This window comes from Erpetoichthys calabaricus, chromosome 8 (genome assembly GCF_900747795.2).
Source record: "Erpetoichthys calabaricus chromosome 8, fErpCal1.3, whole genome shotgun sequence".
Taxonomy (NCBI): Eukaryota; Metazoa; Chordata; class Cladistia; order Polypteriformes; family Polypteridae; genus Erpetoichthys; species Erpetoichthys calabaricus.
The window spans coordinates 61,540,778-61,553,296 of NC_041401.2; the positions used below are offsets into that span (position 1 = coordinate 61,540,778).

The window sequence follows — 12,519 nt, forward strand, 5'->3', positions numbered from 1 at the left end:
GTGTAATATCATAAGGTACTACAACATATAATCTAAAACCTCACAGAATATGCATAAACTATAGTACCACTCCTGAGAACTTAAAACAGAAAGCTTTCTGACTGTTAACTATGAACACCAAGCCTATATATTATACTTACCCACTAAATACTGTGCATTTTTTAATGTTATGCTGTTTTCCTGCATTATGCTGTATATATTTTGTGCAACTATAATACTGAGGAAAAAGAGTGTAAAAAACAATGAGTGTTCTTGTTAAAATTATATCTAAAGCACAAGTTTATTGCTAGTTTCCAACTGTTACAGTTTCACAATTGTACATAACAGAACAAATAGTTCACAATGAAATCACATCTGACACATTCTATGAATATTCACTGTTTTATGAGTACAGGTATAAAAAGTTAGAAAGCAGTTTACTGAAATGTCTTACTGTATCAATCAGATCCACGTCTGACTTCAAATGTAACTTCTCCCTTATGATCAACAGTCACTTGCAAATAATACTTAAAACAGGAGAAGGCAGTCAGAAATGCAGTCTAGAAGCCAAATCAGGATTATTTTTTCATGGCCTGCAACTGAAAATATCCAGCTGTCCATGCTGAAATAAGTTGTTTTTGCATTGCAGCATGGTCATTTTGTTGGAATTTCCAAAAGAGGAGGCTTTGGACTTTCTTTATTATTTTTCTTCATTTTTCTTCCTTGCTTTTCTGGTTTGGCTTCCTGAAAGAGAAATACAATAAATAAATACATTCATATCCAGATTGTGGTGTTTATTTATGTTCCCTTAAAACCTATGCCTACATAATACTTTTTGAAGGTGAAATTTACTATTGAATCAACATAATGATTTTAATATTTTATGCATGACTGGGTATTTATGCCCCAGGTATAAACACATTTTTATCTTACCTTTATTATGATAAAAAGATATTCCCTCTAATGAAACTGTGAAAACAAAACCTGTTGCCAAAAAATAATTCTATCTGGTATATTCCAATTGAGAATGTATTGCCTTGGTTGGATCTTCACTTGACATGGCAATATTCACTGTTTTGATCAAATGGAGTAAAAAGCTATAAATGACTCAGTAGCTTTATTTGCAAAACATGCATGAGATCCCTAGATGAGCAAAGCATTTACTCCTACAAAATACTCCCCAGAGATTGTCAAATGAAATGTGTCAACACCTGTCTCTTCCTATGTGATCATAAAAGCCAAGTTAATTTATAGAATAGGCCTGTAACTATTTACAAAGTTCACACAATCCCACTCTCTCACTTACTCTTTAATGTATTGTTATAATTTATAAAAGCAGGAAACAACACTGGCTCACACCATCAGTAAGTTACTTTACCTGCCTAGGAAATGCAGAGTTGTCCAGATATACACTTTCATAATTGTAGAGTTATAAAAAAAATTCATAGTCTGTCTTGTTTCCAAAATTTCCTGAACAGACTAAAAACCAAATTTTCTTAAGCAAGTAAAAATCTTTGATGTTGCCAGAGACTTTGTTTATAAATCTATTCTAGAAATGCATTTCAACCTTTTGTAAACCTATTTAAGTTAGAGTTACCCTCTGGTGCTTTAAATAGTACATAATACAGAAAAAGCATCTGGTGAAGGGGAAAAAAACTTCATTATACATTAGTAGGTCTGAGGAATGTATCTGAGAAAATTCCAAAAGAGGTGGTGAGGCGGGCAATAAGAAAGTTGGTTATGGAAAAATACATTTGTATCACTGCAGATACTAACCATAGTAAAGCACAAAACAGGGTCAGCACAGCAGAAGGAAGATAATGAAAGTTTTTAGGGGAAGATTGGGCCACACCAGGGTTGCCTTCTGAGTCCACTGCTTTTTGTGATAATGATGGAGGTGGTGACCAGGAATGTTCATGGAAGATTGCTGTGGGAGGTCTTGTATGCCAATGATCTCACAGTGATGACACAAAGTGAAGTGAACTGAATAAGAAATCTACTCTGGAAATGAAACCCCTCAAGGTTAATGCAGGAAAGAACCAAGATGATGGTTGGAGGCTTGGGGGGAAAAAGGTGTGAAGAGGTGCATTATGATGGGGTGGAGTGGAGGAGGCCTAAAAGGAGATTTATATAAAAAAAAAAAAATTATATATAATAATTCATTACATTTATATAGCGCTTTTCTCAGTACTCAAAGCGCTATATATAAGTAGACTGTAACAATCTTGCAGTCTTGTATGTATGTTATCATCCAGTTGATGCTCAAAACGTTTCTGGTGTGCACCGTAAAAGCAACCGACAGTTTTATCATGAAAAATCTGTAGTATAATTTTTTTTGTCATTTAATGTTTGTTTCTATTAGCTTTATTTTCATCTTGCATTATTCTTATTGTAACAATGTTGTAGTGGTAATAGAATTAAATCAACCTAATAATAATATTAATTTAACTGATGTTTTTGTGTTGTCAAAAATTCTGCATGTAAAAATTTATTACTACACCACAAAAAAATTAAATCAGTCAAAAAACCTCAAAAAAAGGGTTCGCTTTTCCCATCGTTTTTACACTACCTTGAATGTATTCCGTGATTATATTTTGATGAATATAGGCCGTCTATTATAATTAAGGAAGCAATTTTATTTTTTATCTGCCATAAACATCTCATATTTATTATGTGGATTCAGCAGCTCTCTTTGCGATTTTTGTTTATTCATTAGTGAATGAAATGTCATTTGTTTTGCAGCATCGTAGCATATGTATTTTGTTATTTCGTAAAAAGTACAACTTTTTTTTTTTTTTTTTAATACGTTCATAATCAAAAAGCTACATAATTAAGTTATCAAAAATCAAAGATAAAGTATAGACCAAATATAGCTATGATATTTAACTTATATTTATTTATATAGGTAAAGTGTTTAATCTTTAATTAATTGTAAAAGAATTTCAATTGGAAGAGACTGATTGGAGATTCGGTCATGTATGTATGTTACCCAGTTGCAACTCGGAACATTTCTGGTGTGCTCCATAAAAGCAACCAATCTGAAGAATAAAGTATTTCCACATATTAAAGAAAATTATAAAAATCATCAGTGGCTGTGTGAAAGAGCATTTTTGGCTCCCAAAAATGACAAATCTTCAAATTCAAAACATGTTACCTAGTGACAGCAAGCAATACAAATCTATTGACACTAACATGGACCCTGCTCAATCTGTATTTTATCCAATAGAATTTCTTAATTCATTGAATCCTGCTGGATTTCTACCTCACAATCTGGAACTGAAAATTGGTGCTCCAATCATGTTGATTTGAAATCTGGATCCTCCAAGACTGTGCAATGGTAAAAGATTTTGTTTTATAAATTTACCAGCAAGCCCGCAATTCTCGAAAGAATCGCAAATCCAAGAATGGCAATCACTTTCTGTTCCCTCCGATACTTGGAGGGATGAAATATCATGGAGGGTGGGTGCGTCCTGGGAAAGTTCATTTAATTAAATAAACATATTTGTACTAAAGCGGTTTCTTTTTGGAGCTGTGACTCATCTGCGCCTTCGTTTGTTTTTATCCATGCATTCTCTTTTTTGTTTTTCTATGGCTGTGTTGTCATTGAGAAGTCGTTTGATGACGGCGGTGGATTCGTGTGCTGAAGTGACCATGGCGGCGGATCCGGTGCGGTGGTGTGGGCGGTCGCGTTCGGGCGGCTGTACAACCTGGCGTGCACGTTTTACCTCAGGTTTAGTTCACAGGTCGTAGCCATGGTAAAGTTTTCATTTAATTAAATAAACATATTTGTACTAAAGCGGTTTCTTTGTGTGGGCGCCTTCGTTCATTGTTTTTATCCATACGGGCTCGTTTACAGGTCGTAGCCATACGGGCTTGTGTTTGTATTACTAATCGTTGAGCTCCTTCCATTTGGAGCCGTGACTCCTTTGCTTCTGCTGTGTCAGAAGCGCGTTGTGGGCACGTTCGTTCATTGTGTTTATCCATACGGGCTCGTTTTGTATTTCCATTAGTTGAGCTCTTTCATTGTGGAGCCGTGACATCTTTGCTTCTGGTGTGTCTGAAGCGCGTCGTAGGAGCTTCCGTGTATTGTTTTTATCCATGTGGTCTCGTCTTTGTTGTTCTGTGGCTGTGTCGTTAGGTAGAAGTCGTTTACTGTTAGGAAGCATACTCCAACTTACACACACTGACTGCTGGCACAGTGGATTAGAGCAGGTGTAGTTTACAGGTCGTGGTGTTTGGGCGCCACGCACTGACTCAGTTTTGTATTACAAATTGTTGAGCTCTTTCCATTTGGAGCCGTGACTCCTTTGCCTCTGCTGACACTGACTGCTGGCACAGTGGATTAGAGCAAGTTTAATTTACAGGTTGTGTTGTTTGGGCGCCACCTACTGACTCTGGGAAGCCACTGGGTTTGACTCTGGGGCGCTGCGGCACAGTGCGCATGCGCTTCGGTGCGTCCGCCGTCCATGCATAAATTAAACTGTGGTTTAGTAATATAGATATCACAATATTATAGAAGCAACAATTCTAACTGGCTGTGCAAAAGGAGAAAATGTTTTAATCCCCAGAAATCCACTGATTCCAACAGATTTGCCATTTGATTTTAAGAGGCTACAATTTTCGGTCTGTCTGGCTTTTGCCATATTGATAAATAAACCTCAAGGACAATCACTGGAAATTGCTGGAATCAATTTGGAAACAGCCTGTTTCTCACATGGACAACTTTATGTGGCATGTTCAAGGGTGGAAAGTCCCAAGAACCTTTATATATTGGCTACAGATGGAAAAACTAAAAACATTGTATATAACAAGTCACTTCAGTGAACAATACAAGCACATTAGTGAGTCTTTATTGTTTGTTAATTTATTTTTAAAGTTGTGTTTTTTTTAGTTATATTTTTCTCAAACAATTAAAAAATTTTTTTTTCCTCCCTGGCAATGCTGGGTATTTCAGCTAGTATATTATATTATATTATATATATATATATATATATATATATATATATATAAATAATAGAGTGCCAAACAGGCAAATACACTGATTTTCTGAATATAGAATGACAAAGCCTGATTATATATAGAATCAGCATCAGAGTATATAAACTCATTCCTGAATACAGTATTTAGATTATATATAAAGTTATTGATTGTAACTACTCGGGCACATTTTTAGCAAACTCAATGAGTTCCTAATACAACGTAATGTAATTAGGCAACATAAACTTATTCAGATGAGATACATATACACAGTCATATGAAAATGCTTGGGAACCCCTATTAATTCTTTGGATTTTTGGTTATCATTGGCTGAGCTTTCAAAATAGCAACTTCCTTTTAATATATGACATGCCTTATAGAAACAGTAGTATTTCAGCAGTGACATTAAGTTTATTGGATTAACAGAAAATATGCAATATGCATCATAGCAAAATTAGGTGCATAAATTTGGGCACACCAACAGAGATATTACATCAATACTTAGTTGAGCCTCCTTTTGCAAATATAACAGCCTCTAGACGCCTCCAATAACCTTTGATGAGTGTCTGGATTCTGGATGGAGGTATTTTTGACCATTCTTCCATACAAAATCTCTCCAGTTCAGTTAAATTTGATGGCTGCTGAGCATGGACAGCCTGCTTCAAATCATCTCATAGATTTCAATGATATTCAAGTCAGGGGACTGTGACGGCCATTCCAGAACATTGTACTTCTCCCTCTGCATGAATGCCTTTGTAGATTTCAAACTGTGTTTTAGGTCATTGTCTTGTTGGAATATCCAACCCCTGCGTAACTTCAACTTTGTGACTGATGCTTGAACATTATCCTGAAGAATTTGTTGATGTTGGGTTGAATTCATTCGACCCTCGACTTTAACAAGAACCCCAGTCCCTGAACTAGCCACACAGCCCCACAAAGCACTTTGTTCCAAAATGAATCTGGCTTGTCTAAATGAGCATTTGCATACAACAAGCGACTCTGTTTGTGGCGTGAGTGCTTCTTTCTCATCACCCTGCCATACAGATGTTCTTTATGCAAATTGCGCTGAATTTTAGAACAATGTACAGATACACTATCTGCAGCAAGATGTTCTTGCAGGTCTTTGGAGGTGATCTGTGGGTTGTCTGTAACCATTCTCACAATCCTGCACATATGCCACTCCTGTATTTTTCTTGGCCTGCCAGACCTGGGTTTAACAGCAACTGTGCCTGTGGACTTCCATTTCTTGATTACATTCCTTACAGTTGAAACTGTCAGTTTAAACTTCTGAAATAGCTTTTTGTAGCCTCCCCCTGAACCATGATACTGAACAATCTTTGATTTCAGATCTTTTGAGAGTTGCTTTGAGGATTCCATGCTGTAACTCTTCAGAGGAGAGTCAAAGGGAAGCAGAACTTGCAATTGACTACCTTAAATACCTTTTCTCATGACTGGACACACCTGTCTATGAAGTTCAAGGCTTAACAAGCTAATCCAACCAATTTGGTGTTGCAAGTAATCCGTATTGAGCAGTTACATGTATTCAAATCAGCAAAATTACAAAGGGGACAATTTTTGCGCAGCCAGTTTTTTACATTTGATTTAATTTCATAAAACTAAATACTGCTTCACTAAAAATCTTTGTTCGGAAAACACCCCAGTACTCCTAGGAAATGAAAGACATAACGCTGTTACCTTTTTTGTTGAAAGTAGAATCAATTATTATGCAGGCTGAGAGGGGCTCCCAAACTTTTTCATATGACTGTATGTATATATATATATAAAATGTATTCAAAATGATGTGTGTGCCCGGCATTTTGAACACTATACAGTATGTATTTATTCTTTTTGTATGGGCACATTTCTGGACAAACCTCACAAGCCTGATCGACTCTGAGTGGTTTCTGCCGAAGTTTACCTTTCACTAGTATGAGTAAAATGACAAGCACGGAAATTAGAGAATATTTAATGGAACTAGACCATTTTATTTGTGAATTGTCCTAACTTTATATATTCGGGAATGACTTTATATGTTCTGACGCTGACTTTATATATTCAGGAATGACTTTATATATAACATCAAAGCCTGATTATATAATCAGGAATGACTTTATACAGTATATCCAAGTTTTGATTAAATATACTGTATTCAGGAATGACTTTATATATTCGGGAATAGTTTTATATATTTCAATACTGACTTTATATATTCGGATGCTGCCTTTATATATTCAGGAACAACTTTACATATTCGGACGCTGACTGTATATTTTCAAGCTTTGACTTTATATATTCAGAAAATCATTGTATTTGCCTGCTTGGCACCCCATAATATTTTATTATATATATATATATATATATATATATATATATATATATATATAAAACAAACACAAGTATATGTCTCAAACTAACCTCTTAAAACATTTTACATCACCTGACACCTGGGCATCCTTGCATCTCACACTAAAGGATGCCTAGTACCTTGGACAGTAGAGGAAACTAAGTTGGGACAATTTGGAAAATAGATGATAAACTGGTGACAAAAATGTAGCACATTGTATTAAAAGTAATATAAATTTTGGGACACTGCCAGTACTCATCAGAAAACAAAACAGTATCTCTTACTCTGTAGTATTTCTTTTTCTTTTCTTTAACAGGAATTTAGGGGTTGTCCGAATGGTCTCTCTTCTTGGAGGCTTCTTAAGTAGTCTCCTTCTCTTTTTACTACAAGGAAAGAAAGAACCAAATTAAAAGAAAACAAGTTCGCTATCAAGCAATGATTTAATTTTATACAGCTGTTAATACTTATTTTCTAAAATGCAAGTGTAATCTGACCAAAATAAGGTGCCAATGGACTGAAGGCCTAAAATTCCTTATACACGCACACACACAGTGGGGAGAAATAAGTATTGAATGTGTCAACATGAGAATTTCATGTGAGCGACCTCATTGGAAACTTATTAACTGAAAAAATGTTGACTAGTGAAATACTTATTTCTCCCCACTCTGTGTGTGTGTGTGTGTGTGTGTGTATATTATATAAGTACATACATACATGGGCATGCAAAACTGTTAAATCCACTTCAGTCATTATAATTTTCTGCATGACAAATTATTTGTACACAATTTATCCTTTCAGTATTTTTAATGTGAACTCTAAAAGATCTCTATAAATTCTACCAAGAAGAATGGAGAAGAATCACTCCTAAACAATGTGCAAAACTGGTACATACGTACCACAGAAGAATTAAGGCTGTTATTGCAGCAAAAGGGCTCTCAACAAAGTATTAATATGCAGGGCTTGAATACTTGTGCAAACACTAACTATTCAGTTTTTCTTCTTCATTTAAAATATCTATAGGAAATGGTTTATTTTGACTTTGGAAATGTGTTGTTGCAGCATAAGAGTTTACCTTGAAATACTGAATGGATAAATATGTATACAAATGTTTTTGTCATTCAGAAAATTATTATGACTTTTGAGGGGACTGAATACTTTTACATGCCACTGTATAAAATGCAAAGTTCACTCACTCACTCACTCATCAACAAAAACACTACTTCCTGTTTAGCTACAAAGCTGAAATTTGGCAGGATTGTACATCTAGGACACTAGGTACCCATTAAAAAAAGACATTTTGACATGCTAGTATCTAGGGGTCAAATCCCCCCCTACAACAGAAGAACAAAATACCCCAAAATTCTTAAACATGCCTTGGTTGATTTGATTAACATTTCGTGACCTTATAGAAAAAGGAAAATTAGCCAACCTGTGTTTTTTTTATTTGTTAATAACTGTCAATAACAATGCTGTAGCAAGTGAGCTATTTTAACGCACCCTGTCTTTTTTTATCCTCAGTGCAGACAAGTGTGGCTGCCAATTGAATTCCACCAGCACAACACCACCACTCAAAAATAGCGTGGACAGACGAATGAATAAGCGGAGAGTTAGGGTTAGAGTCATGCAAGTTGGTGACCCTCAGAAATTTGCCTTCTGATTGAGATGTGACTTTGGGTCTGCCAGATCTCTTCCTATCAGAGCTTCTTCCATTTTCCAATTGCCTCCGGATTGTGTAGGACATCATAATCACTTGATTTTTTTTTTTTTTTTGCAACTTCTCTAAATGAAAGGCCTACACTTCTAAAAGTAATAATGCTTTGTCTCAATTCATTTGTTAATTGCTGTTTTCTTGCCAATATCACTAGAAATGACAACTTTCTACAGTGTAGTATTGTCCAAGTAGTATTTCAGAGGGTGCATTAACAGAGTCTGTTCCAACTCTACTTTAAGACAGACAGAGGGTTAAAGTAATCAACAGAAGTTGGGACACCTGTGTAAATTGTTTGCTTTAACTTGCAAGGCTCAATTTTCTTTAATTGCTGGAGAACATTGTATTACCATCTGTTATACAATGCCATTATTGTAACCCAATATTTGTTTCCTGAAGGCAGCCCATTTGTGATATTCTGAGATTTCCTTTTTTTCAGTTTTTTGCAAACCTTATCTTTAAATTTAATCCTCTGACAGTTTACTGCTTAGCTTTCACCATTTTAGATCATTCATTGCATTTCCAATGATTAAATTTGAAGAAAAACTGAAAAAACCAAGGTGTTCTAAAACTTTTGATCAGTACTGTGTCTCTCTATATACATTATATTAGGCATGGGAAAATTAACATTATTTTTTTCAATTAATGTGGCCCACTTAATGCATTAAAAATATGGTCACATCCATGGCCAGAAATGAGCCAAACACCTCAGGCAGTGTTTTGGTCAGGGCAGCATTTTCATGTTTTTTTTTTTTTTTTTTTAGTTTTTTTTTTTTAAACATTGTGAAATAATAAGCATTTACCTAAACAAAATTACACACACACACACATCCAGTATCATATTTATATACTGTACTACCTTTCAAAATTTTATGAAATAAAGTTTTTATATAAAAGTCTAACATTTCATATTATGTGGTTCACAATAATACACCACATGTCAATTGATAGCACTAGTGGTTCACTTTCTTGATTTATATACTGACATTGGTGCAGGGGAGTAGGAGTAAAGGTAAATGGGAAGAGGGTTTACGGCAGTCCTGGTGCAATGCTGGAGAAAAACTGCGTAAGTAAAAATTATGCTTTTTTTCATTCCATGTTTCTGTAAGAAAATTAAGTCAATATCATATCACATAATTGCTAAATAAGTTATCTTTGTGCGGCACTGAAACCAAAATAATTCTCTAGTATCTTTGTATTTAACTCGCCAGTCTGCCAGCCAGCTTACATTGCTGACTGCCCTAAATCTAATGACAACATTCAATCAGATAGAAGTGTAATGAATATCCCTACAAATGATTCGAGTTTGCAGTATCTTCACTAATTTATGCCAAGAATGCAACATAACCACATAAGTAATGAGCAATGTCAGTTTTTAAGAAAGAAAGCTGCTTCGGAGATCTTTCTTAGCTTGCAGGAGCAAAGGTGTAGGTAAGAGCAGTGTTTTCCAGACTTTCTTCTGTGGTGGCACACTTTTTGTATCCCAAAAAAAATCCCAAGGCACACCACAATTCTACCAAGCACAAAAGCATTAAGATACTATATAGACTACATAAACATATAAACACATAAAACATTCAATAAGGATGGCAAAAATTTAGTACTATGTAACAGCATTTCAACACTAATTCCCACAAAAGCTTTCTGGCAATAAAATTGCTTGCAATGGTGGTCACATTCCTGATTCAAATTAAGGCGCCTTCTTTTCAATCTGTCATTTGTATGCTTTTTTCAGAAGGGTAAAAATATTTTAGCCTTTTCAAATATATAAATGATTTTATCAGATTCATACCTGTGCAGCTTTTTGAAACCCACCATGTAGTCAGGAACAGGGCATCCAGCCTGTTTGATTACAGTGGCAATACTAAGGGAAAGTCAGAACAGACTGATTAGATCAAATTTAATTTGTGCAATTCAAAGACAAATCTGTAGAACAAATCCGTAACACATCATTTAGATTCATTATCTTCTTTATTTAGTTAAAGATAATATGGCAAGATAGTAAAGCAACAATGATTCATTTCAGATAAAATAGCTCAATGCCATGTTAAATAAGTAACAGACAGACACACTGAGGTGGCCTAATAAAGTGAAAGTGGCCCTTCACACTCTCATAATTACTTTAATTGTCTGGTGGGAATTTGAAAAATATTTTTTTGTTCAGTGTCATCATTGTTCATGTCTAGAAGCACATTATTTCTACACAGCAAAAAATGTAGTGTGGAAGTATAAAACAAGCCAGTTACCACCAGCAATAGTATCATTCTCTGTTTTTTCAATATCAACAAAAATTCTTCAAAGACACAATTATAATGTATGTAATAATCAGACATTATTTTCAAAAAATAAAATTGCAGCTTATATATTAAGTCATTAGAAAAAGATAAGGTCATTGGTGGCCTGATTTCATCTTGTTCCCCCTGCCCATTTTTCTTTCACTGATATATTAACACATACAATGATTTTCACCACAACTAGAAGTGGTGAACTCAGACCAGAAACAAAATTTTCTGTTTCACTTAAGAATTTTCTGGCTTAAAAAGTACAGGAAATATAAAGCTTATGATTTGTTTGCTCCTTTGAAGAGGAAGATATGTTTGCATTCTTTTAATTGCGAGACTGAACTGTCATCTCTGTCTTGTCATGGAGCACAGTTTAAACTTTTGAAAAAGAGACAAATGTTTGTTTGCAGTGTTTGAATAACGTTCCTGTCTCTCTATAACCTCCTGTGTTTCTGCGCAAATCTGTGACCCAAGCATGACAATATAAAAATAACCATATAAACATATGGTTTCTACTTCGCGGATTTTCTTATTTCGCGGGTGGCTCTGGAACGCAACCCCCGCGATGGAGGAGGGATTACTGTATAGGAAAACAGGAGTTGCAACAGCAAAGTTTATAGTCTCCACCAAGTGTGTCACAGCACTGCAGGACAGACTGTTTTACATTTGAAAACAGGCTATTCTCTTATCCTTATGCCAATGAATTTTTAGAGTTTTTTAAGACATCAATCATTTTCCCACCTTCATGCCCCCATTGGGGAGCAGCAAAAAAAAAAAAAAAAAAAAAACACACCCTTTATCGAGTGTGTACACTTGTTTCTTCGGTAGCAGCCTTTAGGTTTTGAAGTCTTTCTACCACACTTGTGCAAAGCTTTGAATTATAAATTCAGTTATTTTCAGTCAGCCTTTATATGTATATAGCAGATTTCAGAATATTTGCCATTATTGGAGCTTTCCAAATTTTACTTTTCACTCTGAAAAGATACATCTTTGTGTAGAAAAGTTGTTTTTTTTTTTTTTACCCACCGTCAACACAAAAGGGTCAACACCTTATTTGTTTAGTGAGTCAAAATAGCAGTACAGCAATCCCTCCTCCATCGCGGGGGTTGCGTTCCAGAGCCACCCGCGAAATAAGAAAATCTGCGAAGTAGAAACCATATGTTTATATGGTTATTTTTATATTGTCATGCTTGGGTCACAGATTTGCGCAGAAACACAGGAGGTTGTAG

The 12,519-nt window shown here is 35.1% G+C and overlaps 1 protein-coding gene across 4 annotated transcripts in view; it reads right to left on the reverse strand.

Annotated features, from left to right (window-relative positions):
- Positions 1-249: 249 nt before the first annotated feature.
- ddx52 (DEAD (Asp-Glu-Ala-Asp) box polypeptide 52) overlaps positions 250-12,519 on the reverse strand; it is a 43,938-nt gene continuing 31,668 nt past the window's right edge. For 3 of the 4 annotated variants that reach the window (XM_051930404.1, XM_028806604.2, XM_051930406.1), the window contains 3 exons: positions 10,801-10,872; positions 7,585-7,683; positions 250-723 (listed from right to left, as the gene is read on the reverse strand). In XM_051930404.1, coding sequence (XP_051786364.1) covers positions 690-723; positions 7,585-7,683; positions 10,801-10,872 — 205 coding nt within the window. In that variant the 3' untranslated portion in view covers positions 250-689. Of the gene's footprint in view, positions 724-7,572; positions 7,684-10,800; positions 10,873-12,519 lie in introns of all 4 variants that reach the window. The other variant, XM_051930405.1, reaches the window with a different exon arrangement.